The following is a 24,350-nucleotide window of genomic DNA, read 5'->3' as shown; positions in this document are numbered from 1 at the left end:
TTTCATGGAACTTAATAAAATCTTAATTATATCTTATAGTGAATACACTGTACATTTTTGTGGCTAGCGCTACTTTTAAATGTATTTTCAGTAAGATATTGCTCTTGTGTAGACTAAAATTTGCTCACATAACATACTGTTGTCCAGTTTGAGCTCAAGTCACTCTTTGGAGTCGGTTCTTTTCAATGAATCAGTAAAACTGGCTTACAAATCGGTCTAAATAATTCATTAGCGGATTGATCTGAATCAAACGTATTTTTAAAAATCCTTATCCAGCAATCACAAATGACTGTAAAAGTTATGGAAATTCATCCAAGTTCAACAAAAAGGGTTGGAACCCTGATTACGGGATACATTTTTTTTTTTTTTTTAATAAGTTTACAGATTTCACATACAAATGGCAATTTCTAGCCAATGAAATAGAGATTGTAAACTTGTATAAAAATGACACAAAGTCTACTACTCTACTATTACTATTCTAAAATATGGAAAACAGCAACAATGAAGTAAAAACTATGAAATAACACAAATGGAAGTATGGGAATAATCTAGTAACAGTATATATATATATTAATTATATTTCTTAAGCAGTATTGAAGGAGTTCCCATTTATACTGGACACTTGTGTGACTAACAGGTATAACTCATCAAATTCATTAAAATTGTTTAAGCATAAAGCCTTTAGATAAAAATGAAGACAAGTGCATCCAAAGTTTTGACTGGTAGTGTATATCTACTATAATACTTATGACATTTCTAAGCCTGGAAATCACAACTTTAAAATTTTCACAAAAAATAACCACGGGAACCCTGTTAAAATAAAATCTCCTTTGTCTTAATTACCACATTAAACAAAACAGTAAAACTGAATTTATAAAGGATCAAACTTTAGAGCAGCTAGAATTTCCATGCCTGATTTTTATGTATCCGTTTTTCTCTTGGCTCAATATCAGTTACTTTGCTTTTACAAGCAACGTACAAAGAAAAACCAGCACAAACTCATGTATTTTTTGTTTTATTTTGGCATGTCTTTGTTTGCATTTATATTAAGCAAAGTGCATCTTCTCTTTTTCTCATCAACACATTGCACAATACATAAATAATGCATATAAAACTTCATATTTACACGTAATAATATATTTATATTTAACATAAAATACATTTTAGCTTCTATTTCACTTAATTAAATCTTAGTCATTCATTAAACAAGTCAAAGTGAGTTTTCTTTTGTAAAACATCCTCTGGAGAACCTTTCCACTTCTCAAGAAAACAAAACAAAAAAAATGTAGTCCATAAAAGTTAAGGGCTAGTCCATCTCCATGGGGATAAAGGAATGGGGGCGTGGTCAAGGGCGAGGCTTGCTGTTATCGGTTATTAAATATGACCTCAAGCCAGCAGGGGCAGCTACCGATGAACTGTCTGGTATAGCATTGCCCCCAGCCCTTTACGAAACTTATCTGTACGGTAAAACCCGTCCGCGGCTGTTGGCTAAACTCGTGGTCGTTGGGTCGTTGCAGGCTTCCCGCCTTCTCAAAGTCGAAGGCCTTAATGGAAAATCCGGGGAATACTTTATGCACTAGCAGCGTCCGTGAGTCCGGGTTGTCCAGTGTGGCTGACTTGATGAATATCGGATAGCAACTCCGGTTGTACACCCAAACACCATCAGCTTCGCGGCTGAGCTGGATGCCATAGCCGATCTTGGCCCGCACCATTTGCACGAGTTGACTTTTGTTGTCGGAGGCGAGTTGGCCCAGGCAAAAGCCCGTGCCTTGAGGTAGGTCATAGAAAATGTCCAGAGATGACTCCTGGACAGAGTAGAGGCGTCCAACGCGGGTCTTCTCCTCCCAGTACGCGACTACACACCAGTGAGGCTGTTCGCCATGCTCCTGAAGAGCCAGGGAATCTGAGGAGTGAAAAAGAGACAGTTATTAATTGTGCCAGTTTACACAACAGATCTGAATAAATGACTCAAGATAACAATTGAATTCTTGCTGGAAAATTCAGGTCTTAAATTGGTAAAACTGTTTTTGGAACATGGTAGCAAGTAACATGATGGTCCAAGGTGGTCTGAAAGCTCTAGCTAGCTTGACAAAGATGGTTGACCTGGTTGAAAACAGGTCCACCAGCTGGTAGTCCAGCTGATCAACCATCTAGACAAGCTAATGGCCATAAAAGACCAACATGGACCAAGCTTGACCAAGATGGTCGACCAAGTAGAAACCATGTCCACCAGCTAGTAGTTGAGCTGATTAGCCATCTAAACGAATGACTATAAAAGAGCAACTTCGACCAGGCTTGACCAAGATGGTCTACAAGGTTGAATACTGGTCCGATTGATCAACCACATAACTAACGACCATAAAAACCAACTTAAACCAAGCTTGACCAAGAATGCCTCCCATATAGAACCAGGTCAACCAGCTCTTAGTTGAGCTGATCGACCATGCAAAGTAATGACTATAAAAGACCAACTTAGACCAAGATGGTCTACAAGGTTGAATCATGGTCCACCTGATCAATCATCTAAACAAGCTAATGACCATAAATTACCAACTTTGGCAAAAATTGAACAAGCTGGTGTAACCAGGTCCTCCAAATTGTCGCAACCATCTAGACAAGCTTGGAACAACAAATTATCCAATTGGACTAGTAAGAAACCATATAAAACCAACTACCATCAGAAACTGGTTTTAGCTAGAGTTTCCAAAAGGGTAAAATTGAATAAAAAGAGTTGTCGTGAAAGGAAAGAGACAGACAAGGAGACTTGAGTGAAAGGAATGGAGATAAAACCATAATAAGTGACTAGATAAGACAGGAGCTCTTTAGCACAAAAAGGAAAACAGAGACAAGTTCACAGACAAGTACACACACAACTGCATGCATGCCTTCAGCCCAGGAAAACTGTCCTGAGCTCTGCCAAACATATCTCGCATCCTTAATTTCAGTGTTCTGGAGCGACGGTGCCGGAATGCCAGGAATCTGCCGCCCCGCACAGAGCAGCGCCACTGGCCTCCAGCGCCTGTTTACATTAGCAGTGCTGCTTATCATCTGTCTGACCGCTTCGGATCCTTACGCCAGCCAGAACAATTTTCTGACGTCAACAGTACAATAAATCTGCCCCAATCACTGAGATTCGACTCGACAGTTCCTCTGTCAACGCCCATTCTGAGAGCTTAATTGGTGATGTCACAATGCCCTTTAATACAATACAAAACATCTCTCTCACACAGATCTGATTGCACTTAGATTTCTGAAAGGGCTACAACCATGTCCCAACTATACGTGACTTGATAATGCAACAAGTTATTACGTAAAATGCTTTTGTCCAAACAAGCCACAACAAGTGACAAATCATTCCACAGTGAAATCTCAATGGTTTAAAATCCCTCTCCACACAGATATACATGAAGCATCAAATATGTTCAGATTAGCTGCGATTTTGGTGCTTTGTACCACATTTCACTTTCGGTGCGCACACAAAAACAACTTAATTGTGAAACACTTTGTGCCTGGCTAGGACACACTTTCACGCAAAAGACGGGGGGAAAGGGGTTCAGCTCCCAATATCCTTTAGTCATTTGGACTCTTTCTGTCTTTCCTGCCACTCTTTAATCTTAGACAGGGTGAGTAGCCAGTAATTTAGCTGTGCGGTTAATTACGCGTTAGCCCAGACTTGCTCTATGACTGGAATAGGTAGAGCCTTCATTACAACCCTTACACACATAGTTGTTTGGATATGGTACCATGGTGACACCGTGTTTTTGGAGACTGCCATGATGGTAATGCCATTTAAAGTACCTTAAAGTGCCATGGTATATGAATTTGATAGTAAAATTATACTTTGGTTTTCCACATGCCACTGTATCGCACACAAGTGCGCATGATGCAAATGATGCTCGAAGTAAAATGAAGTAAACCCCAGCCTTTTAACAACAAAATGTTAAGTGGTGTGTCTTCTGTTGCTATGTGCCAGACATATGCTATTTTCATCTTGATAGTCGACTAGTATCTGTGACGACATCATGAACAGTGAGCAAACCTGAGTAACATGCACTCATGAAGACAAATGTGTTTGCGTGTTGTTCTGATCACCACATGTGGCCCAATCAAACGGAGAGAGCATTACACAGTGATTACCAAAGATAACAGATTACTGCACACACTGTAAAAGAAAAAATCGTAATTTTAATGGTAAAACACTGTAAAAATGCTACAGTTAAAAAAAATGTTAATTGGTTAACGGATAGTTACCTTAAAACATACGGTAAATGTTTTTATATATTTAAAAAAGACAATTTTTACGGTAAATTATTGTTAAAATTACAGTAAAAAACAATAATAGGGCGTTCCCAGAATTCCCTGCATGACCCAGTTCATTGGGGTGTTCTGTGTTATATTTGATGTAGTTTAGTTCATGTTTATTGCATTATTTTAATTTCACATGTACCCTGATGGTGTTTAGTGTTTGTGTGAGTAACACTGAGCACTGTCTCTACATGTTTATTGGTCATTGCTCCAGGAAGGGCCTCTACTGATGAACTTCATGTCATCATGTGCTCTTCTATAATTATTACGGTGATTAACAATACATTATAAAGTGAAAAACAGATTTTCACAGTTTCAGGAGGTTCATATATCAAGTTTATTATTCAGTAATATAAACTACGGTAATGCACCGTAAAATATACAGGCATCAAAATTACATTCCGTGAAGCCTGAAACATAAATTTAAATTACCGTAAATTTAACAGGATTTAAAAAAAAAAAATGACAGTGCAGGTATATGTAAGTAGGTGTGTATATAGGTTGTGGATTTACTACCGTACTTGTGTGGCGTCTATGTGTCGGTCGATTGGGTGACCACAGTGTCACCCCGACTGACATGGTGACAGCCAGACGCAAAGAGTGTCCCGAAATAGAGTGTGCAACATGACACACACACAGTCCTGGTTCATGTCTACTGTAGACTGTAGCTTTCTATGGACATCCTGAATTTTGTTAATCCTAATGCTCTCTCCGGCTGTCTTTCTTTCCTAACCTACCTCTTCCGTCTCTGCCTTTCTAGCTCTACTAGGATTTGGGAATTGTAGGAATTCAACAATTCCTGTTCCTTAACTATTCTCTCTCTCTTTCTCCTCCCCCTTAGAAGTTCCTTTGTGTCTTTCTCTCCTTAAAGGGGACAAAAAGACACACACGTGTCTTTATTTGCAACTGAACTGAAGTCAAATCTCCATTTAGAGCTTTACTGCCTCAGGTAACAAACCATCAAACCGTCCTTCTTCTGTCCACACTGGCTCCCTTTGGTCTGAGTGCTCAAATACCAAACACACACAACACTGTGGCTAAAGTTTTCAAAGTACGTCAGGGCAGAGTTTTCCCTTTTAAGGAGACTTCGCTTTTTAAACAGCCACTTTGTACATCAAATGGAAAAAAAGCCCGACAAAAGCATCTGGACATCTAATGTAATCACACATACACAGAGTCGCTGAGCAGTCTGGAAAAGTTAATGATTATTTCTGTCTGTCTCCACACACACACACTTGAGGAAAGTCAATGTTTTAATTGATCGGTTCGAGTCTGGCTGAGTTCACGGGAGGCTTCGGTCTCTTTTACGACCAGGCAGCATTCTTATCCTCACAGAAAGAGAGAGAGAGAGAGAGCGAGAGAGAGAGAGAGAGAGAGAGAAAGAGAAAAAGTGTGTGTGTGTATGTGGCTTCGGGTTCATATGAGCGGCATGCCTGCTGGAGGATGTGTGAAGTCAGGGGTCAGAGGTCGTTGGGGGGGGGTTGCTTTAGTTCCTAAACCTAAGCCTCTAATGACAACAAAACACTGACATCCACAACAAGTTATTTTAACTCAGTCAAGACTGAACAATACACAAGCGCAAGTACACAAACACGAATACACATTACAAGCGCCCGGTCATGTTGTACATAATATGCGTTCTTGCGTTACTGTGGCGGTAACAAGCCTCAGTCCTCAAGGGGTTGATAGAATTACCTTCAAATGTTTGTGACACTTAACCGGATGTGGGGTTTTTTTCAGGTAGCTAGCTATACACGTCGACAGTTTAACTTTTACGAACTTTTTTCAGCAAGATTATCTTCAAACTGTTTCTCCGCCTTGACAATAGAAAACTGCCGTAGAAGAAATCAGTTTACAATAATGCTTGCTATAGCGCTCCTTGCAACAGTGCTGACAGGAGTCATGCATCCATTCAATTGATGCGCAAAATCAGAATATCGCGAAAAACAGTTTGCGAATTAAACAGCGTTTCCATACCATGTTTAAGAGACCAAACTGTGGCTCTTTTATTAAATGTAATGAATTACGTTAGGTTTAAAGCATGCAGATTCTAGCTATGCAAGCTCAATTTTATGCATAACTGTGTTCCAAAATGTGTCAGAACGCAATTTGTAACGTAACACAACTATGTTTTACATTAGCTGGGTTTTCATCCACAAATTTTGGGATATCGCATTAAAAATGCAGGATGGAGACACTAAAATGCTTATAAAAGAATATTAAGTTCTATAAGAACATATTCGTAAATGTGTTTCCAAAGTAGCTTATGCACAACTTTTTATGGAATAAAAAAATTTTTTATGTGCATTTTGGTGTTTGCATCCAGCATTTTTTATGCAATATCCCAAAATTTGTGATTGGAAACCCAGCTAATGTAAAACATTACTTGCATTACGAATTGTGTCCAGACACATACTGGAACGAAATAATGCAAAAAATTGAGCTTGCGTAGCTAGAATTGATTACGTTCATGTACTTGCATAAACTATTTTCAGGTCTTACAGAGTGATTACAAACAACCGCCAAGACATTTATGCTTCGTCATGCAAAATCTCCAACTAAACAAACCCGAGGCAGAGCCTTTTGATGTGCATGTCAGTTATGGCTGTATAAATATGATCTTTTCCCTCAGGCATCAATACCTTAGACAACACAATATCACATTCAGCAGAGATATGCAGACAGACAGAGACAGACAGACAGAAATGTTTGGCTGAGCCTCTTTGTTTGGAAGTCAATAAAGGAAACTGACAATTAGAGCGAGAACATTACATTACATACACACACACACATAACTCAGGAAAACCTGCAACACACAGGGAATACTTTGTCACCCATTGTGCACAAATACGAGGATCAGTTGTTAGCAGACCGCTCAGATTTTACGACGTATTGGTTGGTTTACTGTATAGTGTACTTTCATTCATAGGTGTGTCAAAACAAAGAACACGTCTGTTTATGACATCATTAAGCATAGCATACTGGGGTCAAAGTTCAGAGATACTCTCTTCGCCAATAAAAGCCACTGTCTCCACTCATGGATAATCACGCGTCAAACAAAAATGAGCAGTTGTCTCCAGTTTCACTACTTCTAATGATATCATCAATGTTTGCCCGCGGCTCACTGTGGCGTTCCAACACACATCCTTGGACTCACGGTGGTCAAAACGGAATAACTACCATCATTGTTCCGATTCCAGGATGTTAAAAATCGCCGTGGGAACCAAATCGTTGTGCTTGTGTGTGTGTTACTTTAGACAACCAGTTAGGCCAGTTGAGTGGAGACGCCTTTGCTGTTGTGGTTTTGCTTTTTTGTTTAGTTTTTTCTTGTTTAGACAGGAATTAATTATCTGAATTTCAATCGCTCATACACCGGCAAACAAGACAACAGCAGCCAGTCAGACCAGCACTGATGTTGTTCCTGAATGAAAAAATCATGTATAAGCATGAGAAAACATCCCGCCTGTCTGTCTCTCTGTTAAGGTAATCAATTTGGTTGTGGTTTAAGAACACTTTTGTGGTTTGAGGTGTCTGTCTCATATGTATGCTGACAACTTTGTAGTGTATGTCATTGTAAATGAATGCTTCCATGTTCCTCTTTAAGCTGATTTGTACCCTTGTGTTTAGCCATGCCCAGTGAAATGGACACCCAAACAAGTAGCTTGGCCCCAGCATTGTAAGGGGAAGTACCTTTTTTGTTTTGCACCTATGAATGTACAAAAAGGTATCCATACTTCGAAATACATCGTCAAACGAAGTTGCTCTGGGCTGCTTTGGACACTCAAGTAGCTGCTTTGTGTCGTTTTCTTGAAATGTTTTCTTTCCGCTTTGCGGAGGCGACCGGGAGGCCCTACCCAAGGCTTGAGGATATTTCCTCCGAGGAATGATGTCATTTCCTGTGCTGCCCTTTCCTCCTTGTCTAACCCAAACAACCCCGGAATGAGGCAGGAGGTTGTCACGGCAACAGCGTGCTTTTTGGCTGCTTGTAGGCCCCTTGAGTGGGGGATTACAGTCTTTTAAGAGACCTAAAGCTCTGGTGGGGTCTTTCAACATTCGTGCAAAGTTTCTAAAGGCCTGATTGTGGACTGATGGAAATGTTTCGAGAACAGCATAACGCCAGGCGTGACACGAGAAGTTTTCAGCATTGCAGTAATTTTCCTGTCCTCTCTGAAAGCGAAACATAGCACAAAAGGGCAAATTCACAGTCAATAAGAACATATTTGATGTGTACTATACAACTATGAGGAGCAGGATTTTGGACCAATGACGTTTTAATGTGTGCGGGTATGCAGAGTAAGACGCAAAAAAACCCCAAAAAAATAACAGAAACCAACGACTGACAAAATTACGTTGCTAGTCACTTGACGTACTTGGTTAGAACAAAATTCAGATTAAGAAAAACTATTTATTTTCATTGGCACTTTTTATTTCCCAAATGATGTTTCATTGTGTGCAGAGATACGGAGTACCACACAACAAAAACAGAAACCAAACGACTGACAAATTGGTGTTCCATGACTTTAGAAGGACTTGGTTAGGGTAAACTCAAATTAAAAGACACTATTTTTATTGATTGCTACTTATTACGCAAAGGGCTTTACAATGTGTGCAGAGATGACACGACAAAATCAAGAACCATGCCACCAACAAAATGGAGTAGCAAGTCACTTGACACTTGATTTGGACAGAACTCAGATAAGAACAACAACTTATATTGATTGGCACTTTTAACAAATGACGTTTCATTGTGTGCGGAGATACAGAATACGACACGCCGAAATCAGAAACCAAGCAGCCGACAAAATGGCATTGCACGTCTTTTGATGCACTTCGTTTGGGAAAACTCAAAATAAAAGAAACAACTTTTTTTTTTTTCACGCAAATGCGCTTCAATGTGTACAGAAATATCAAGTATGATACAACGAAATCAGAAACCAAGCGACCGACAAAATGCCATTGCACGTTTTTTGATGCAATTAGTTTGGGAAAACTCAAAATAAAAGAAACAACTTTTTTCTGCGTAAATGCCGCTTTTGTGTATATGGAAATATCAAGTATGATATGCCGAAATCAGAAACCAAGTGACAGACAAAATGGCATTGCACGTCTTTTGATGCAATTCATTTGGGAAAACTCAAAATAAAAGAAACTACTTTTTCGCACAAATGGCACTTCAATTTGTACGTAAATATCAAGTACGACACGACAAAATCAGAAACCAAGCAACCAACAAAATGGCACTGCACATCTTTTGATGCAATTAGTTTGGGAAAACTCAAAATAAAAGAAACTACTTTTTCGCACAAATGGCGCTTCAATGTGTACGGAAATATCAAGTATGATACGGCGAAATCAGAAACCAAGCGACCGACAAAATGGCATTGCACATCTTTTGATGCAATCAGTTTGGGAAAACTCAAAATAAAAGAATGCTTTTTTTTGCGCAAATGGCACATCAATATGTACGGAAATATCAAGTAAGACACTCTGAAATCTGAAGCCAAACGACCCACAAAAGGCAATGCACGTCTTTTGATGCAATTAGTTTGGGAAAACTCAAAATAAAAGAAACAACTTTTTTTTGCGTAAATGCCGCTTTTGTGTGTATGGAAATATCAAGTATGATATGCCGAAATCAGAAACCAAGTGACAGACAAAATGCCATTGCACGTCTTTTGATGCAATTCGTTTGGGAAAACTCAGAATAAAAGAAACTACTTTTTCGTGCAAATGGCACTTCAGTTTGAACGTAAATATCAAGTACGACACGACAAAATCAGAAACCAAGCGACTGACAAAATGGCATTGCACTTAACTTGATGCATTTGGTAAGGACAAAACGTTCTTTTTTTTATTGCACGAAAAACAGAACAAAAAATAGATTCCGTGCTCTCAATATAGGCAGCTTCATTGTTGCTTGCTGGTTGGGACAAAAAATGCAACATGGAAGACAAGTGATTTAGTATTTGTCATGACAATGTTACAAAGTTCCTGCACTACAACCTAATCTGTGTGCTTGCAGTGTAGACAGGTTCGCTGTTTCTAAAGAGCGTTGTAGTTCAGTTGTGTCGTGACATATGCTCTCAGTGTAGACACAGTGTTGTGTCTCTGTGACTGAGAGGTTAGTAAATTTACTCACTGGTGTCAGGCATGTATTTGCGACCGCAGACAGAGGCCAAAGGGGCTACATGGGTCAATTCAGTGGCGTTTGAAAGCATGGAGAGCCGACTAGACCCCCTACCGCACACTTCCCGCAACACCCACAAACATTAAAGACACAGGATGCCCTGTCTCGGGTTGAGTCACCATACCTGACGTTAAATATAACCATGTGAGCAGTTTCACACACATATAAACATCTTATGATCCAAAACATTTATCCATAAGGATGCAGAATATATCAGTTGCGTATTGTCTCGGACAATATTAACTGATTAGGATAGGATCTGATTAGGTATGTTAAACTCTACATTGTAATTCTCTATGACAATAAAGTAACATTAAGAGACAGTAATACTTTCTTAGGCCTGAGATTATGACAAAAAACTTCAACACAGATATGTAAGCCAAAACTAACAGTCCTGTAACAGAAAACCCTTTTATCTCACTCTACCTGTCTGTCTCTCTGGCAACTGGCTCAGAGAGTTTAGTCATATTAGGCTTAACTCTTTACAACTTCAGACTAACCAGGACAAACAATGCTCAGAGACTCTCATCCAATAATCCCAGACATACTCACAATGGGGGAGGGTCTCTTGTTTGCCTTCTTAAGACTATTGATAAATTATAAAAATGAGTCCATGTACAAAATTATGGCTGTTTAAGTGACTATCTAGTTTAATACATCATTTTAAGTGAAACAAATGTTCTTAGTATTTTGCCAAAAGTAAACAGGCAGGTTGGTTTTCCAAACACGCAAAGGGTAAAATGCAGGTTTCGTGTTCAGCGTTTTCCACTCACAAGGCAACACAGCCTCTGGCTAAACAAATCGGTAACAAACTGTTTTGTTTGTAGTCACTGTGTGATAACTGAAGAATTTAATCATGCTTTCGAGACTGCCAAATACGAAACGTACAACTTTACACCAGTCGATACTATCAAATCTCTCTCTGATTGTCTTACTCTCTACCCAGTGTTAATCTCGTCAATGCAATTTCTCACGAAAATGCTCGTTGATGAAGGCTTTTTTGATTTCGTTAATGATAACGAATACAAGACAAAAAGGCGCAAAGGAGTTAAACTAAAACATACTGTTGATGGGTTAATTACCTCACTCAAACGCCTCATTTACACATGAGATTAATCACTATTTCCACAAACGATAATATTACAACTTACATCTGCACAGACAATAAAGCGAATAAACAGTTGAACTTTGTTACGTGCTTCAGAATGCGCAACTTGCATTGGGAATTCGCGTTTTCTGTAAAAACGCGCTACACACGATATAATATCATTAATTGGCTAAAACACTGAGAATTAATAATAGTCTCTTAAGCATGAAGAATTCGGAATAAGGTAACTTCTAAAAAGTAGCTAATACTTCAGTATATTCATTTTATGTTTATTATTTCACAAGGACAGTTTAAAAACGTTTAAATTATTAAATGTTTATGCATTCTTCCAAATGTTTGAATATTTGATCAAAGTTCGGTTTGTTACACGTTTTTCGTTCAATGGCAATATGCAATTTGTTTTTTATATTAAATAATTCAATTATACAAAAATACATTACAAATGCAATTCACACAATACAATGGCCTGACTACACCTCTTCTATGATGAACATGTTTTATCATTTTGATATCAGGGGATTCAAGTACAAAAAGTCATGTGGTGCAACCGTCCATAGAAACAAAAAGTGAAAGTCTCATTAAAAGCTGAAATTCTTGAAATAAGAAATGTTGGCATGAGTAGTGCAAAATAATCTTTTATCATTATTTCTTTAAAAAATTAGCATTTTTATGAAAAGGCATATTTTGTTCAGGTCATCTGGTGTAACCCTGAGAAAACTTCTTGTGAAATTAATGATTAAGTTGTGTACAATCTCATGTACTCATGGTGCAAGAAAATTATTTTAATACCTTTTACTTAATGGTTACACCACTTGACATAAAGCCATAAAAAAAAAAAAAAATTTGTTTAAAAATAAAAATATAAAAATGTTTTTCAAAAATGTGTGAAACCAACATGGACTCAAAGATAAAATGTCTTCAAAATTGATGCGTTTTAAACTAGATTTCAAAATACGTTTCATTTTTATCACCTCGGACTACCTTATTTGTCAATGACCCTTTTGTCATTTTGCTAAAATATGTTATGTCAACTAAAATTATATCCCATTGTAGTCCGAGTAGAACTGACTAAAATGAATGAATATGACATGAAATATTGACTAAATTCAAACATTTTCGTCAGTAGACCAAAATTAAGACTAAAACAAAAAACTGTCGTTCTCTGCCCGTCTCACTCTCTACCTACCCGTCTCACTCTGCCTGACCCTTTCTCTCTGCCTGTCTTTCACTTCATGAGAAGGGCAGAAGAGTGAATTAGACGGGCAGAGAGACACTTTGAATGGGAGCGTTCGTGTGTGTGTGTGTGTGTGTGTGTGTGTGTGTGATTGGATTTTTCTTCCTCTGCCAGAAAAAACGACTTGTTCTCCTCCTCCTCATCCCTCCTTCTCTCTCTGAGCTTCATTCTCTCACTCCAGCAGGACAAACACACACCTCAGTGGGAGAGCTGACGAATGAGTGAACGAGAGAGAGATGAGGGGGTTTAAACCTAGACGACTGTTACACAGAGTTAAAAATGTGTGTATGGGAGGTAGAAACGAGGAGCTGTTTGTTTGCTGTATGTCGTATAGGAGCAATCGTTCTTTCATCCTGCACACACACACACAAAACAAATGCTGGGGCACCTTCACGCTGGAGGCCAGTGAAGGGGAGCTACATACACACAAACACACACACACTGTCTCTGACTAACCCATGGCACACACTCCGCTCTGAGCACTGTACTTTTAACATGTATTTATGTAACACTTCAATGATTTAACCATTCTTATCTGAAAACCCATCTAAAGACCCCTCTCACACACACTCCACCCAGCACTAAATTAAACACCACCATAAAAACCCTTTAAAGTCCCAATAATGAGAAACATCTGTATGCAGGAACCAGCCTAGACCAAACTAACATCCTCCCTCTCTCCATCAGCTTCTCTCGTAAACACATTTGTCTCTGTTTGTGCTTATTCAGAACTCAGAATCAGTATAGATCATGTATAAAACACTAGAGATAGACCGATAATCGGTTTGACCGATATTTTTAACCGATATTTACACCAATAAAGTTGGACACAAAAGAATTAGCATTTGAAATATAATTTAAGTGAGGGGCTTTGAACAAGTTAATATTGCAAATAAAACAAGTCAACATAATTTTTCATAGATTGTGCAATGTTAGTTTTGTAAAGCAGTTCACCAGAAGTAAGTGACAAATGATTAAGTAAAGTTAAAATCAGTTATGCTTATCCGTTACCGGACACTTAAACATTCAATGACACAATATAGGACGGGAATTATTCGAATGGTGAAAAGTGGGCGTTTCATACCAGAATGGAGCTAGAATTGAGGCCACGCCCACACTAATCCATTTTCGTTTGAAAAACTGATTTATTTTTAGTTTACACCTTTCATCCACACTACAATGGTGTTTTCCCCTCCTTAAAAGCTGAGAATGAAACAGGAAGTGATAAAGAGTTGATATTGAGCTCTTACCAGAGAACCCCACAGGGGCCGAATACGTCGTTCCCCCAGTTTCAGTGGAAGCAGGCACAGAACCTGGAGAATCTGCAGAGAAAGAGAGTGACAGCTGTCAGTCACAGGGGTAAAAGACCCAATTGGCCCATGTAACATGGTGACATTAAAACAGATCCCACTCCTTTTGGCTAAAGCATTTAAAACCCGACTGTGTCGAGGAGGAGCGCGTGGCCGGGTCGTGAGGATGCACGCCTGGCGCTGAGTTGCCCAATGTGGGAGAGGGATAGAGGAGGAGCTGGGGACGCCAGAGAGAGAGAGAGACTCACTTTCACTCTCTCTCCTCCTCTCCCGCTCACTCTATTTCTCTCCCCTCCCCCTCCCCTCGTCCTACCCAGGTTCACAGGAGGTGGGGAAGACCTCCTACTCCCCTCCAGGAACGAGGAGGAGGGCGTGGCTGGGCCATGAGGATGCACGCCCGGCGCTGTGTGTGTGTTGACGTGTGTTATGTTTCAGTTCAGCGTTTTATATTGGAATTAAAGTCTTGTTAATTGTTAATCCGGTTCCCGCTTCCTCCTTTCCCGATGAACGAAAGGCTTGTCTGTTACACTGTGTGAGACCGTGTACAGTAAATTTCTAATTGCCTTTCTAGCACACAGGAAACACACTCGCTTTCATGTTAACTCTTATGTCAGAATATTTTTGCTGTATACTCGTTGAAGTTATTTGAGATCTACTTTTGGAAGATAAATCATGTCATATGAGATGGCTGAAAGAAACAGTTCTTCCAACAAGACAAATTAGATGGATGGATGGATGGATGGCCGGATGGACAGATGGTAAAATAATTTTGGTTTTCATATAGCAAGTCTGGAAACCCCTACACCTGGGCTGCGTTTCCCAAAAGCATCATAAGCCTAAGTAGATCATAGAAATCATTGGCGCCAATGGTATCTATGATCAACTTAAGCTTGCGATGCTTTTGGGAAATGCAGCCCAGGTCTGTAGAACAACATAATGTTAGATTCTATATAAAACAGCTACCACCCCATTTAACACACCAATCAAACGCGTCACACTGATGACCAAGGGGCCGTTTAGACCTAGCACGACCAAAAAGATAGATGCAGTGCAACAAATATAACAGAACATGAGTGTCTCAAGACGCGTTTTTAAAAGTTGAACTTCTGATACAGTGTCTAAAAAACATGGCAAAAAGGTGAGACGCAGCACAACATTCAACGACGCAAGTTTACATAGAAAAACAATGCCGATAGACACATAAATGTGTTTGTTGTGAACTGCTCCTAAAGGGGCTTAATATACTGTATGCAGTATGGTAATACCATAGTTTTTTGGACATGTATCATGGTGATACCTTGGTGTTATTTTAAGTACCTTGGATGTGCAAATTCATGATATTAGAGGTCTGCAAATATATCGGTTTTGCTGATTAATCGGCAACAGATTTCTGGAACTATCGGTTATCGGCAAAAACCCACACAGATAGTTTTTCCCTGTTGCTTCAGGTGCTGGAGCGGCAGGGAAGGCTCTGCTGTTGTTATGCAGTATGAGAGCAACCTCTAGAGGTGAAATAAAAACTGTCACTTCACTGATGCCTTGTGCTGCTTCTTTTGACACATGAGACTACACTCTGCATGGAGCGGAACACTTCAGATGCGGATTTAAAACATCAACAATGAAAAGGTATACAGTACACTACAGAACACGCTGACATATCATTATAAAGTAATTCATTTGTTGACTAGATGATGCATTAGTAGAGAACAGCAGTATGTTTGCCAACAAGGCTGAGAGGACGCTAACATTAAAGCTAACCTCAAGCGGTTAGAACAATGTGACAGAAAATACACGCAAGTCCTACCCAAATGTTTAAATGTCACGATTGTTACCATCTATTTGCATTTGTTTATATCCAGCTGGTCACATTTATGCATTCGTTAGCCAGCTAAGTTGCATATTTAAAGCTAGTGATGTGAGAAAGCAAAGTAATATCTTCATGCAGCCGAGAGAAACGTATAAACAAATCAGGAAAGCATCTGATTTCAATAAGAACATTTTATCCTCACTGTAATACGACGACTTCAGATCTATCACATTCTTGTGCTAAAAAAGGCTAGACACAGCACAACAAATACAGTTTAACACAAAGCAGGTGTCTCAATATGCTTTAAAGTTCTTTTTAATTAGACACATCATCTAAAAAAAAACAGCACTCCTGCACGAGACGCTGAATAAACAAAAACAAAGGGAAACAAAGACGTTCGTCTAGTTGGCGTTTACATAGAAAACAAATGGATGGTTGCAAAATCGTTCGGTGTGAACAGCCCCTTACAGTTGCCGTTTCTCAGATTAAGCAATGAGTTGTGTAAACACTTTGTTTTGTGCGTCTCGAGATTCTCACATTCTGTTCCAGTCTGTTGTGTTTTGTCTGATTGAACAGCCCCTGGCCTGTGCTCATAGTGTGAGCCACTTCACCACCAAGTTTAGCCGAATACCACTGCTATCTGTGAATATTGCTACCCTACATACAACTGTAATGAATACAAAACAACGTGGTATTTCGCTGTTTTTATGAAGCTTAAATCCGGAGTAGTAGGTATCAGTGCAAGTGTAACACCATGTGAACTGTCTATTGAAGCGTTTTCCCCCCTCATTTTACTTTTGACTTAACATTTGAGAATATGGACCGACTAAAACTTTTTATTTATTTGTTTTCTGCACATTAGTTGAAAATGAAATGCTCTTTTTTAACAGCTAGGATAGGAATGTTCTTTGCAATAATATTACGGTGCTGAATGGTTTATGTATTTATTGCGCCCTCTTGTGGACTAAGGAAACAATGTCAATTTAAAAATCAGCTGACTTTAAAATATGAATATTAGTTCATATATATTAATATATTTATTTAATTTTAAAAAGTACAATACATTTTCATGGTTCAGTCAGTATGGTTTATTTTTGTAATAACGTTCAGCACTATTTTACTTTGAGTGGTATTTTTTCATTCAGTGTCAATTTTAGAAACTATTGGTTGATTAATCGGTTATTGGCAGGTACTGCCCAACTTAGTTATCGGTATCGGTAAAATCCACTGTCAGTCGACCTCTAAATGATATACAGTATGAATATGGTTATCATACAGTAACATGGCACTATCATCACTGTACCATGGAAATCACTGCAGCCCTGTTGCAAAACCTAGCGAGCTACCTTGCTATCTACTGTCTACATAGACTACTACCTTATAAGCCAGCATCCTAACTGAAATGGAACCTTATAAGTGACTGATTTGGAATGCTCTACAAAGGCAACAACTCTATGCACTGCACAAATAACACTCCTCACGAGACTCGACACAGTTGAATCAGACAGGTTGTCGTTAGCATGTTGCTACGCTAACAACGTGATACTCTAATAAGCATGAAAATACACAGCACACAAAATGAATGGGTAAAAAGGTCCATAGCTATGTATAAATTACATAAGAATATTTATAATCAGCACTTCTTTGTACTCTTCCACCATCTTTGATTCATTCATTTTTATATTCATTATTAGCAACGAATAACTGCCTTAAAATTTGGCCTTAGAAGACAGCATAAAAATGACAAAATGCTGTCCAGGTAGGCAGCTCACTAGGTTTTGGAACGGAGCCTTTGAGTTTGTTAACTGTGCTTTTACGACTGATATTTCTCAAATCAAACGTGCCTTTCTTTGTCATTATAAGGGCGTTAGCTATTAGCATGAGCACTTTATAATAGCATTGCAAACTCTTTTCTCTCATTTGTGTTTCACTGATTATGAGCTTAAAGTGATTGATATGCAAATACATTGACAACAACCGGTTCCTCGCGCCTTACTGTCAACAATGTGTGAACATGTGTGACAGTTACCACGGCGACAGACGTGTGTGTGTGTGTGTGAGACAGTTACTGACAGACTTGACGTTATCACAGAGACGCAGTCGCTCAGTGTTAATAAAAGTACCCCATATACACACTCTCTCACACACACACACACACAGGCAAACTTCTTCATAGAATCATGTCTAAAAGTGAAAAATAACTTCCTCTGGGCGTTGAGTGTCACTCTCTCTTTCAGTCCGGCTGCTATTGTTCTCTGTCTCTCGTCCAAGAGCCGTCCGCGGCTTATGGAAGTGTATGTGTGTCCGCGCAGGAAATGTCCTCCCCAAATTGGCTTTCCTGTTCCCCACCGCGGCGCCTCTCACTCAATCCCTCTCTCTCTCTCTCGCTCCGAAAACCCAAAAAGTGATTCATAAAATAAGAATGACTCAAACAGTGGGAGCCAATTTAGTCAAAGCTGTTCCCACACACACATCGGTTTTTATTTTATCCATGTTATAAATATTACCAGTTGCACAAGAGTGTTTGGGTCTAAAATTCGTCCAAATTAGGGGTGGGCGAAATTACCAAAGTTTGAGTAATTTTATATCATGGTGACAGTATATATCACGATATAGTTCACTGTTAAACCTTAACATGCTCTCCCCCCCCCCCCCCCAGTAACATACTTGCAACACTTTTTCCAGATAGTTACAGATAGTTTGACAGTAAGCTACTGCCATTGCAATCTACGGTTATTTACCGATTACTATAATAGCACCTGAGGTTTATCACTGTAAAAATAGAAATTGTAGAGCACAAAGACACATTCACCATTGTGGGCTCTGCACCTGTATATACAATTACAGAAATTTGCTGTAATTAACTAGATAAAATGTACTGTAATAAACAACAGTGACTTCACATAAATTTAGCATATTACAGTTAAATACTGTTTGTCGCAACACACCAATATTAAATTGTGTCCATCATAAAAAAAGAAAACCTTTTTAAACTGAAAGAGCCATCTGGAACACAATTTGCAACATATATAAAACATATATATAGGTTTAAATGTTATAGCAAAATGTCTACGTTAGTGTCACGGTATATCCTCTCATACCGATCAGTCCTGGTCCAAATCAGTGCTGAGAGAATTTCAAAATAGACAGACTGATTTCCGTCACAGTTCAAGCAATTCTGGGCTAAATTTCTCAAGTATGTTCTGAGTAACTGGTGCTGTTTGAGGGACTTTTGGCCCGGATAAAGTAGGATTATTACTCGAGCGATCGGCAGGAAGCTTCATCCAGGACTCTGCCAAACACAACACGCTTTCGACGTTGCTTATCTGAAGTGAATATACAGGACACACTTATGCAGCATGCAGAATTATGGGTAGAGAGACAGAGAGTGCTCAGAGGAAAGATGCAAAGCGACACTCCCAAAACCGCAGATTAATTCAGCAGATAAATCAAGCGTTTCCTTTATGTGATCCATGTTTCCCAGTTACAGCTCAACCCTGCAGCCAAACATTCAGACAGACTGAACTCCTCCCTCTCCAAAAGTGGCGTTTGGCATCATGCCATCTTATGACAGGGCACAGGCACGACAGCTTCATTCTATCCAAACTAAATCATAACATATCACAGTCTGAGTCTAACATACACCAACACAGCAGACATTTGGCAGTTCATACACTCATAAAGCTTTAGTTTCAGATCTATTTAATTAAGACAGCAAAAAATGAAATGAAGCCTACTTTAGGGCCATTACGATTTTTTTTAACATTTTGACATTGTTCATGACAGTTGTGCACACCCCCCCCCCCCCCCATCCCCCCGGAAGTGTCCTGAAAATAATGCCACAGTGCAAGAAAATCCTAATGGTCCAAAGCGTAGGCTTCATATTCTTATCGCATAATACAATTTAATATATATTTTTGTAATTATTTGGGGTTAAATATGACCAAGACATTTTCTTGACAGGTTTCAATAGAATCGCCCATTCATGCACAGGTATTTCTAAGAATACCATACTATTACCATGGTAACATGCCTTTTACATTTGTTGGGAAAAAAGCATGTGCATACTTTATGACATCATCAGAACAAATCTACATCAAGTATGACTGTGTTTAGCTCAGTATGTGCTTATTAATATAAAACTTCAACTTACCAGGTGGTTTAAGAAAATCGGTGGGATATCTTGAGTATGGGGGTGGGGGGGATTCTGGAAAAGAGAGTGAGAGAGGCAGTGAGCGAGTGGAGATGTGGGCTGATGATAAGAGCTGGCATTCTCTGGGAAAAGTGTTTGTGTAGTGCTGAGGGTTACAGGCAGGACAGCTCTGATAAACACAGGGCCTCCTGGCGCCAGACTCCACACACACACACACACACACACACACACACACTGCAAACTAACTTAAGTGGGAACACACAGGGGCCTCCGGTGGGTCTCACATGAACAAGCACAGACTGGAGGAACAGCTGTAATATCGGCCACTTTGAAAGCAGAAACAGAACTATCACTGTGTAAGAAATTCTCACAAGTAAAACTACAATTAAACTCTAAATTTAGTTTCATAAAGAATTCAGGACTAGATGTTGTAAACTACTACATATGAACATGAACAACCAATGCAAACCGACCACAACAGGTTGAAATATTCATACATATTTGCACTGTTATTTATGCCAAACAGATTTCTTATATTTCTGAATTGAAGTTTGTTTTTTGTTTTTTGCAGTATACATGATCTTACACTATAGAGTCTGGATTATATAACATTATATTACATTTAGATTTTTTTATGTAGTACTAATAACCTTTAGGACTAAAAACAAACATATTTTTTATATGATGAAAGTAGAATCAAGAATTCAGGACTAGTTATTGAATAACCCGTGCAAATAGACCATATCAGCTTCATTTATTAGAAATATTCTGTATATAATATATCACAATAACCATGAAACCTATTTGCCCTTTTATGTGTGTCAAATCAAAAAAACAAAAAACAAAAAAAAAAGGTAATTGTTTCAGTAGACATGAACTTACACTATAATTTAGTATGTATAAGGCCAAATAATTGTTTGGTTTTATATATTCTACTCTATATTTTTCTATTATTAAACTGTAATGTTATTATATGTCTTAAAAACACTAAGTACGCATCTTGAAATAGGACTGTATAAGCAGTAAGATATTTTGGAGCAAAGATACAATATACTTGATCTTAAGTATGCAAGAGCCAAATAATGACGTTTACTTCCGATTTTCTATTTCTACCCACAAGTACACTATATGAGTGTTTCTGTAGTTCTGTAAGCACTTTTAAGGCTATATGGGAGCAAAGATGCACTAGTATACATGACAATGACGTTTAGTTCGAACCCTTATATGTTTTTCACCATAAAAGTATAATTATATATATGGCGCAAAATCCCACTGATTTACCATATGGTGTTAAATGATATGATGACCATATAAGATATTTCAGCACAGATGATCACATACCGAGCTCACAGAGTCTGCTCATATGATGCGGGTTGCAGCACACGAGCTCTGGGTTGATTTTCCCGTAAGATTCACAGCACGAGAGTCTCTTTAATTCCGAGGAATGCCGGAGGTCCGGCCACCGGAACACCTTGTAGAGCAGCAGCGGGAGCGGGTATGACTGTTCACCCAGTCTGGCGTCCACTTTCCCGGGCATGAGGAGGCAGGGGCTCCGCGCTCCCCCCTTGGACTCCACCGCCTGCAGGAGTACCTCCAACTGCTTCTCTCTGATCTTTTTCAGGATGGAGTAGGTTAGGGCTTTCAGTTCAGCTTCGGTGCCAGGGTTCGGCTTGCCGCCGCTCGGTTTCCCGAGGCAGCAGCCCGCGGTGCCCCCGCGCGTCCCGGTGTCCGCGTCCGCGTCCCCGTCGCCCTCCACGGGCGCACGGCTCCTCCAGAGTCGCCGGACGAGCCCCGATCGTTTGGTCCTGAACATGCGGGACGACAAAAGGGTTCCCCGGCTAAAAAACGGCCATTTTGTCCGCAAATCATGAAGATCCCGGGGTCTGAATCCACAACCGGAGAGGAGACGGCGGAGAATCGAAGAACAGGAGAAGCACAGGCAATCTGTTTCATACGCCAGTCTTTAATATGTCACTAACCAAGCCGATACAGAATTTAAAAAATCCCCTTTGAGATCCAGAAAACCCCAAATCTTCTCTCGGACTGTCTGCGTTGATCACAAGCGCCGCTACATTTGCTTTTATTTCCTCAGAAATGACACATTAACACTGATGTCACTGTAATGTGCAACAATGTAACATCCATAAAAGCATTCGATCTTAATCCACACGTAACATCAAGCGTCTAATATAAAAGGTTCCACCGGATGCAATAATGCGGCTGATACATTCAAACCCAAATCTGAAGCTCTGATCCAACTGGCACCAGTATAAATATCCACGTCTGACCCGACGGAAAAGATCTTAAACGCGCGAGTTTCCCGATGAATTCACGCTGTAAAATATTAAAGCGCCCGGAGTTATCCACGAATATCCGTTTTCAGATTGTTTCCGAACAATAAATGCGTGCAATTTCCGAGCCTGGGAAATAACAAGCAATTCGATTGGTACTAAAACAGACTGCAAACGAGCAGAAGATAAGTCTCTCTCTCTCTGTATGTATGTATGTATGTGTGTGGGTCTCTCTCTCTCTCTCTTCCACTGTATGTGTGTGTCTCTCTCTCTTTCTCTCTCTCTCTTCCACTGTATGTGTGTGTTTCTCTCTCTCTCTCCCTCCCTGTATGTATGTATGTATGTCTCTCTCTCTCTCTCTCTCTCTCTCTCTCATTGGCGCGCCGCGGGTCATGTGGTTGTCTAGACACCCTGTCGCTTTTAAAAAAAAAAAAAAAAAAAAAAAAGTGATTGTGTTGCGCAAACATGAAACAAAGTAACATTAAACATCAGACTGGATACATTTGTCAAAGAGTTTACAAAGTTAAAATGTAGCAGACGACGAGAAGGAAATTGGGTTTGGTCGTGGTTGTATTAGCGATATAATACAGCCTAATTTAACCCAGCCTCTCTCACTCACACACACACAGGCGCCAGGTAAGCTCATGAACAAGGCGCTTAAGGATTAGAACACATCAAGAACAAACAAACCACTTGAGTTGTTGTAGGTAAATTTGATTCAAATGGTTACATTTGCATACAAAGATACTGTACTAGTATGAACACTATTTAGAAGATGGAACGAAACAAGTATAGTTATTTCAAACATATACATTTTTAATGACTATATTCATAAACATTGTTCATATTTACAAACTATTATTATTGCTGTATTTGTGAATGAGTGAACATGTTCTGGCCTATGCATTAGGACACATGAACTGCTGCCGCCTTCTGGTGAGAAATATAAGACATCTGAAATTCAACAGATGCAGCGAGATCCAGCAGATGGAAATGACTTCAATAAATCAGATGATTTGTAGGAGGAATAACAACTTTAATTTGTAATATAAATGAAATAATGAATACTGAGAATAAATGCGATAATACAGAAAATAAATGTTTGATTATAAATGTTAAGTAGATATATCCTAAGAATCTACCTAAGGACTCAGTCCTGGAATAAACCCAACAACACAAAGTCTTGTCTTTGTTTAACAAATTAAGTAAGTAAATGGAAAAAAGTACAAAGATGAGACCTCAAAGTTGGAGATCAGATGCGGAGAGCTAGAGAGCAGGAGTGGTTAGTTTTACTCAAATATTCGTTAAGGTCTTTATACCCTTTTGAGACTGTGCAAGCAGGCATTTCCTTTTTAGGTACAGAACATTCTGCACAAAAATGTAATAACCCTAAGTGTCAGGTCAGGCTCATGACCTATAGAAGTGTGAAAATTGTGGTTTGAGTGGAAAGATAGACTACAGCCCCACTCATACATTTAATTATGCAAACGACTCGTAAATTTACCTATCTCAGCGAGATACGAGGACAGGTGTCTTGAAACATATCCTGTTGTGTACTAGGTCTATGTCTGTACTATGTCTGCACGTTTCTTAGAACAATAACAGTCATAAACTATGCTCTCTCGTTCCAGCTCAGAAGCCTCATGAGGTCAAAAGGGTAACAAACTCATATACTAGAGGACCAAATGAATACATTTGGTCTCACGCATGCAATTAGGTCTCACGGGAACATTGGATACATAAGATATCAAGCATGAATATAATGATAGTATTACAGTGACGATATGAATGAATAAAAAACTGAGTACATAAATGAGAATTTATGAATATGATTGCATAGCTTCTGATTATAGTTGATTTTAAGCATAATTATATAGAAAAGGACTCTAGCCACTTGCATCAAACATGACAACAGGCATTTTTTTTTAGATTTATTGTGCTTTATTGACATGACA

At 39.1% G+C, this 24,350-nt stretch overlaps 1 protein-coding gene across 1 annotated transcript; it reads right to left on the bottom strand.

Moving 5' to 3' along the window:
• Nucleotides 1–999: 999 nt before the first annotated feature.
• Nucleotides 1,000–22,690, bottom strand: LOC127430859 (mothers against decapentaplegic homolog 7-like). The gene is made up of 4 exons (XM_051680985.1): nucleotides 21,446–22,690; nucleotides 20,105–20,158; nucleotides 14,085–14,156; nucleotides 1,000–1,903 (listed from the first exon to the last, which is right to left on the bottom strand). The coding sequence occupies exons 1-4, from the start codon at nucleotides 21,915–21,917 to the stop codon at nucleotides 1,365–1,367; spliced, it is 1,137 nt and encodes a 378-aa protein (XP_051536945.1). The 5' UTR covers nucleotides 21,918–22,690; the 3' UTR covers nucleotides 1,000–1,364.
• Nucleotides 22,691–24,350: the final 1,660 nt, after the last annotated feature.

Source organism: Myxocyprinus asiaticus, chromosome 40 (genome assembly GCF_019703515.2).
Source record: "Myxocyprinus asiaticus isolate MX2 ecotype Aquarium Trade chromosome 40, UBuf_Myxa_2, whole genome shotgun sequence".
Lineage (NCBI taxonomy): Eukaryota > Metazoa > Chordata > Actinopteri > Cypriniformes > Catostomidae > Myxocyprinus > Myxocyprinus asiaticus.
This window is presented reverse-complemented; position numbering and strand designations above follow the sequence as displayed.

What these genes read in the sequence shown, in the direction of transcription:
- LOC127430859 (XM_051680985.1), bottom strand. Translation starts at nt 21,917, where the DNA reads ATGTTCAGGACCAAACGATCGGGGCTCGTCCGGCGACTCTGGAGGAGC. An exon ending in CGATTTTCTTAAACCACCTG is followed by an intron (nt 14,157 to 20,104) that starts GTAAGTTGAAGT and finishes CTTTCTCTGCAG; the next exon opens with ATTCTCCAGGTTCTGTGCCT. An exon ending in GGCCCCTGTGGGGTTCTCTG is followed by an intron (nt 1,904 to 14,084) that starts GTAAGAGCTCAA and finishes TTCACTCCTCAG; the next exon opens with ATTCCCTGGCTCTTCAGGAG.